Source organism: Gobio gobio (assembly GCF_949357685.1).
Source record: "Gobio gobio genome assembly, chromosome: 11".
Classification (NCBI taxonomy): Eukaryota; Metazoa; Chordata; class Actinopteri; order Cypriniformes; family Gobionidae; genus Gobio; species Gobio gobio.
The window spans coordinates 297,921-304,842 of record NC_137104.1 but is presented as its reverse complement, the minus strand read 5'-3'; the positions used below and the strand labels follow the sequence as shown (position 1 = coordinate 304,842).

Below are 6,922 nucleotides of genomic sequence, written 5' to 3'. Positions count from 1 at the left end.
GTCAGGGTTTAGATTATGGTCTGGGGTCAGGGTTTAGATTAGGGTCTGGGGTCAGGGTTTAGATTAGGGTTTGGGGTCAGGGTTTAGATTAGGGTCTGGGGTCAGGGTTTAGATTAGGGTCTGGGGTCAGGGTTTAGATTAGGGTCTGGGGTCAGGGTTTAGATTAGGGTCTGGGGTCAGGGTTTAGATCAGGGTCTGGGGTCATGGTTTAGATTAGGGTCAGGGTTTAGATTAGGGTCAGGGTTTAGATTAGGGTCTGGGGTCAGGGTTTAGATTAGGGTCTGGGGTCAGGGTTTAGATTATGGTCTGGGGTCAGGGTTTAAATTAGGGTCTGGGGTCAGGGTTTAGATTAGGGTCTGGGGTCAGGGTTTAGATTAGGGTCATGGTTTAGATTAGGGTCTGGGGTCAGGGTTTAGATTAGGGTCTGGGGTCAGGGTTTAGATTATGGTCTGGGGTCAGGGTTTAGATTAGGGTCTGGGGTCAGGGTTTAGATTAGGGTCTGGGGTCAGGGTTTAGATTAGGGTCTGGGGTCAGGGTTTAGATCAGGGTCTGGGGTCATGGTTTAGATTAGGGTCAGGGTTTAGATTAGGGTCTGGGGTCAGGGTTTAGATTAGGGTCTGGGGTCAGGGTTTAGATTAGGGTCAGGGTTTAGATTAGGGTCTGGGGTCAGGGATTAGATTAGGGTCTGGGGTCAGGGTTTAGATTAGGGTCTGGGTTCAGGGTTTAGATTATGGTCTGGGGTCAGGGTTTAGATTAGGGTCTGGGGTCATGGTTTAGATTAGGGTCTGGGGTCAGGGTTTAGATTAGGGTCTGGGGTCAGGGTTTAGATTAGGGTCTGGGGTCATGGTTTAGATTAGGGTCTGGGGTCAGGGTTTAGATTAGGGTCTGGGGTCAGGGTTTAGATTAGGGTCTGGGGTCAGGGTTTAGATTAGGGTCTGGGGTCAGGGTTTAGATTAGGGTCTGGGGTCAGGGTTTAGATCAGGGTCTGGGGCCATGGTTTAGATTAGGGTCTGGGGTCAGGGTTTAGATTAGGGTCTGGGGTTTGGGTTTAGATTAGGGTCTGGGGTCAGGGTTTAGATTAGGGTCTGGGGTCATGGTTTAGATTAGGGTCTGGGGTCAGGGTTTAGATTAGGGTCTGGGGTCAGGGTTTAGATTAGGGTCTGGGGTTTGGGTTTAGATTAGGGTCAGGGTTTAGATTAGGGTCTGGATCTGTTGGTCAGGACTGACCGCTCTTCTCCTGCTTTAGGGAACGAGCTGCTCCATAACTTCACCAAGGCGAGTCCAATGACCCTGAGAGTCGACCTGCGAGCTGGAGGCGAGGCCGTTTACGCTCATTATTCCTCGTTCTCTGTTGAAAATGCAAAGAAACACTACAACCTCAGTGTATCAGGGTACTCGGGCACCGCAGGTGAGTCTGGCACACACTGAGAGTGAGGCTGTACTCGTGTAGTCGGCTGTACTCGTGTAGTAGACTGTACTCGTGTAGTAGACTGTACTCGTGTAGTAGGCTGTACTCGTGTAGTAGACTGTACTCCTGTAGTAGACTGTACTCCTGTAGTAGACTGTACTCGTGTAGTAGACTGTACTCCTGTAGTAGACTGTACTCGTGTAGTAGACTGTACTCCTGTAGTAGGCTGTACTCGTGTAGTAGACTGTACTCGTGTAGTAGACTGTACTCCTGTAGTAGACTGTACTCCTGTAGTAGACTGTACTCCTGTAGTAGGCTGTACTGTGTAGTAGACTGTACTCGTGTAGTAGGCTGTACTCGTGTAGTAGACTGTACTCGTGTAGTAGGCTGTACTCGTGTAGTAGACTGTACTCCTGTAGTAGACTGTACTCGTGTAGTAGACTGTACTCGTGTAGTAGACTGTACTCGTGTAGTAGACTGTACTCCTGTAGTAGGCTGTACTCGTGTAGTAGACTGTACTCGTGTAGTAGACTGTACTCCTGTAGTAGACTGTACTCCTGTAGTAGACTGTACTCCTGTAGTAGGCTGTACTCGTGTAGTAGACTGTACTCGTGTAGTAGGCTGTACTCGTGTAGTAGACTGTACTCCTGTAGTAGACTGTACTCCTGTAGTAGACTGTACTCCTGTAGTAGACTGTACTCGTGTAGTAGACTGTACTCCTGTAGTAGACTGTACTCCTGAAGTAGACTGTACTCCTGTAGTAGACTGTACTCCTGTAGTAGACTGTACTCCTGTAGTAGACTGTACTCCTGTAGTAGACTGTACTCCTGTAGTAGACTGTACTCGTGTAGTAGACTGTACTCGTGTAGTAGACTGTACTCCTGTAGTAGACTGTACTCGTGTAGTAGACTGTACTCCTGTAGTAGACTGTACTCGTGTAGTAGACTGTACTCCTGTAGTAGACTGTACTCCTGTAGTAGACTGTACTCGTGTAGTAGACTGTACTCCTGTAGTAGGCTGTACTCGTGTAGTAGACTGTACTCGTGTAGTAGACTGTACTCCTGTAGTAGAGTGTACTCCTGTAGTAGACTGTACTCCTGTAGTAGGCTGTACTCGTGTAGTAGACTGTACTCGTGTAGTAGGCTGTACTCGTGTAGTAGACTGTACTCCTGTAGTAGACTGTACTCCTGTAGTAGACTGTACTCGTGTAGTAGACTGTACTCCTGTAGTAGACTGTACTCCTGAAGTAGACTGTACTCCTGTAGTAGACTGTACTCGTGTAGTAGACTTTACTCCTGTAGTAGACTGTACTCGTGTAGTAGACTGTACTCCTGTAGTAGACTGTACTCCTGAAGTAGACTGTACTCCTGTAGTAGACTGTACTCGTGTAGTAGACTGTACTCGTGTAGTAGACTGTACTCGTGTAGTAGACTGTACTCCTGAAGTAGACTGTACTCCTGTAGTAGTCTGTACTCGTGTAGTAGACTGTACTCGTGTAGTAGACTGTACTCGTGTAGTAGACTGTACTTCTGTAGTAGGCTGTACTCGTGTAGTAGGCTGTACTCGTGTAGTAGACTGTACTCGTGTAGTAGACTGTACTCCTGTAGTAGTCTGTACTCGTGTAGTAGACTGTACTCGTGTAGTAGACTGTACTCCTGTAGTAGTCTGTACTCGTGTAGTAGACTGTACTCCTGTAGTAGGCTGTACTCGTGTAGTAGACTGTACTCGTGTAGTAGACTGTACTCGTGTAGTAGACTGTACTCCTGTAGTAGACTGTACTCGTGTAGTAGGCTGTACTTATGAACACCTGTTATTCCTGCACAGGCGACTCCATGTCGTACCACAGCGGCCGTCCGTTCTCCACGCGGGACAGAGATCCTCAGCCCTTCATCACTCGCTGCGCCATGAGTTACAGAGGAGGCTGGTGGTACAAGAACTGCCATGAGGCCAACCTCAACGGCCTATACAACACCAACACCAACCACCAGGTACACACACACACACACACACACACACACACAACCTCAACGGCCTATACAACACCAACACCAACCACCAGGTACACACACACACACACACACACACACACACACACACACAACCTCAACGGCCTATACAACACCAACACCAACCACCAGGTACACACACACACACACACACACACACACACAACCTCAACGGCCTATACAACACCAACACCAACCACCAGGTACACACACACACACACACACACACACACACACACAACCTCAACGGCCTATACAACACCAACACCAACCACCAGGTACACACACACACACACACACACACACACACACACACAACCTCAACGGCCTATACAACACCAACACCAACCACCAGGTACACACACACACACACACACACACACACACACACACACACACAACCTCAACGGCCTATACAACACCAACACCAACCACCAGGTACACACACACACACACACACACACACACACACACACAACCTCAACGGCCTATACAACACCAACACCAACCACCAGGTACACACACACACACACACACACACACACACACACACACAACCTCAACGGCCTGTACAACACCAACACCAACCACCAGGTACACACACACACACACACACACACAACCTCAACGGCCTATACAACACCAACACCAACCACCAGGTACACACACACACACACACACACACACACAACCTCAACGGCCTATACAACACCAACACCAACCACCAGGGAAAACACACACACACACACACACACACACACACACACACACACACACACACACACACACAACCTCAACGGCCTATACAACACCAACACCAACCACCAGGTACACACACACACACACACACAACCTCAACGGCCTATACAACACCAACACCAACCACCAGGTACACACACACACACACACACACACACACACACACACAACCTCAACGGCCTATACAACACCAACACCAACCACCAGGTACACACACACACACACACACACACACACACAACCTCAACGGCCTGTACAACACCAACACCAACCACCAGGTACACACACACACACACACACACACACACACACACACACACACACACACAACCTCAACGGCCTGTACAACACCAACCACCAGGTACACACACACACACACACACACACACAACCTCAACGGCCTGTACAACACCAACACCAACCACCAGGTACACACACACACACACACACACACACACAACCTCAACGGCCTGTACAACACCAACCACCAGGTACACACACACACACACACACACACACACACACAACCTCAACGGCCTATACAACACCAACACCAACCACCAGGTACACACACACACACACACACACACACACACACACACACACACACACAACCTCAACGGCCTATACAACACCAACACCAACCACCAGGTACACACACACACACACACACACACACACACACAACCTCAACGGCCTATACAACACCAACACCAACCACCAGGTACACACACACACACACACACACACACACACACACACACACACACAACCTCAACGGCCTATACAACACCAACACCAACCACCAGGTACACACACACACACACACACACAACCTCAACGGCCTATACAACACCAACACCAACCACCAGGTACACACACACACACACACACAACCTCAACGGCCTATACAACACCAACAACCAGGTACACACACACACACACACACACACACACAACCTCAACGGCCTATACAACACCAACACCAACCACCAGGTACACACACACACACACACACACACACACACACACACAACCTCAACGGCCTGTACAACACCAACCACCAGGTACACACACACACACACACACACACACACACACAACCTCAACGGCCTGTACAACACCAACACCAACCACCAGGTACACACACACACACACACACACACAACCTCAACGGCCTATACAACACCAACACCAACCACCAGGTACACACACACACACACACACAACCTCAACGGCCTGTACAACACCAACACCAACCACCAGGTACACACACACACACACACACAACCTCAACGGCCTGTACAACATCAACACCAACCACCAGGTACACACACACACACACACACAACCTCAACGGCCTGTACAACACCAACACCAACCACCAGGTACACACACACACACACACACACACACACACAACCTCAACGGCCTATACAACACCAACACCAACCACCAGGTACACACACACACACACACACACACAACCTCAACGGCCTGTACAACACCAACACCAACCACCAGGTACACACACACACACACACACACACAACCTCAACGGCCTATACAACACCAACACCAACCACCAGGTACACACACACACACACACACAACCTCAACGGCCTGTACAACACCAACACCAACCACCAGGTACACACACACACACACACACAACCTCAACGGCCTGTACAACATCAACACCAACCACCAGGTACACACACACACACACACACACAACCTCAACGGCCTGTACAACACCAACACCAACCACCAGGTACACACACACACACACACACACACACACACAACCTCAACGGCCTATACAACACCAACACCAACCACCAGGTACACACACACACACACACACACACAACCTCAACGGCCTGTACAACACCAACACCAACCACCAGGTACACACACACACACACACAATCTCAACAGCCTGTACAACACCAACACCAACCACCAGGTACACACACACACACACACACACACACAATCTCAACAGCCTGTACAACACCAACACCAACCACCAGGTACACACACACACACACACACAATTACTTTAACTTTTTCTTAAATATGGTCCGTGTGTTTATTACACACAAGATGTTCAACATCATAGTGTAAAAACTGCTCATAGTGTAATTTTCTCAAACGTAATAAAATCTTGAGCTCATGATGTAATTGAAATGAATTGTGTTATAAATCTGTGTGTGTGTGTGTGTGTGTGTGTGTGTGTGTGTGTGTGTGTGTTTCCTCAGGGAGTGATCTGGACCGAGTGGAAAGGCAAGGATTTCTCCATTCCCTTCACTGAGATGAAGTTCCGTCCGGCTTCCCTCCGGCCCTGATCCTGCAGTGAGAGCGACACACACACACACACACACACGCTCCTCACGGACACACTCGCTGGAGAGCCTCATTACTGCACGTATATCCTCGGCGTCACACACACACACACAAGGCTGGTTATGCCTGTTTATTGAACTGTACAGAAGGTGTGTGTGTGTGTGTGTGACGCTCCATCAGCTGCGGAGTCTCTTATATCCGCTTCATCAGGAGTGTCTGTATTCATATTGCATTGTATGTATCATATTTGTGTCATCCAGAATGATTTAATTAAAGCTGTACATGAGTGTGTTACTGTTCCTGATAATGTTTTGCCAATAAAGTCTCATAAGACAACAGTATTTTAAATAAATAAAGTGTGATGATTAGTCAGATGTCTACAGTCAGTACATGTCGGATG

General features: G+C 48.7%; 1 protein-coding gene across 4 annotated transcripts in view; it reads left to right on the top strand.

The window, feature by feature from the left end:
- The window catches only part of tnxbb (tenascin XBb), a 48,674-nt gene extending 41,781 nt beyond the window's left edge, over window positions 1-6,893 (top strand). For all 4 annotated transcript variants that reach the window (XM_079829048.1, XM_079829046.1, XM_079829049.1 and 1 more), the window contains 3 exons: window positions 1,247-1,408; window positions 3,233-3,396; window positions 6,438-6,893. In XM_079829048.1, coding sequence (XP_079685174.1) covers window positions 1,247-1,408; window positions 3,233-3,396; window positions 6,438-6,524 — 413 coding nt within the window. In that variant the 3' untranslated portion in view covers window positions 6,525-6,893. The remainder of the gene's footprint in view (window positions 1-1,246; window positions 1,409-3,232; window positions 3,397-6,437) is intronic.
- The last annotated feature ends 29 nt before the right edge of the window (window positions 6,894-6,922 follow it).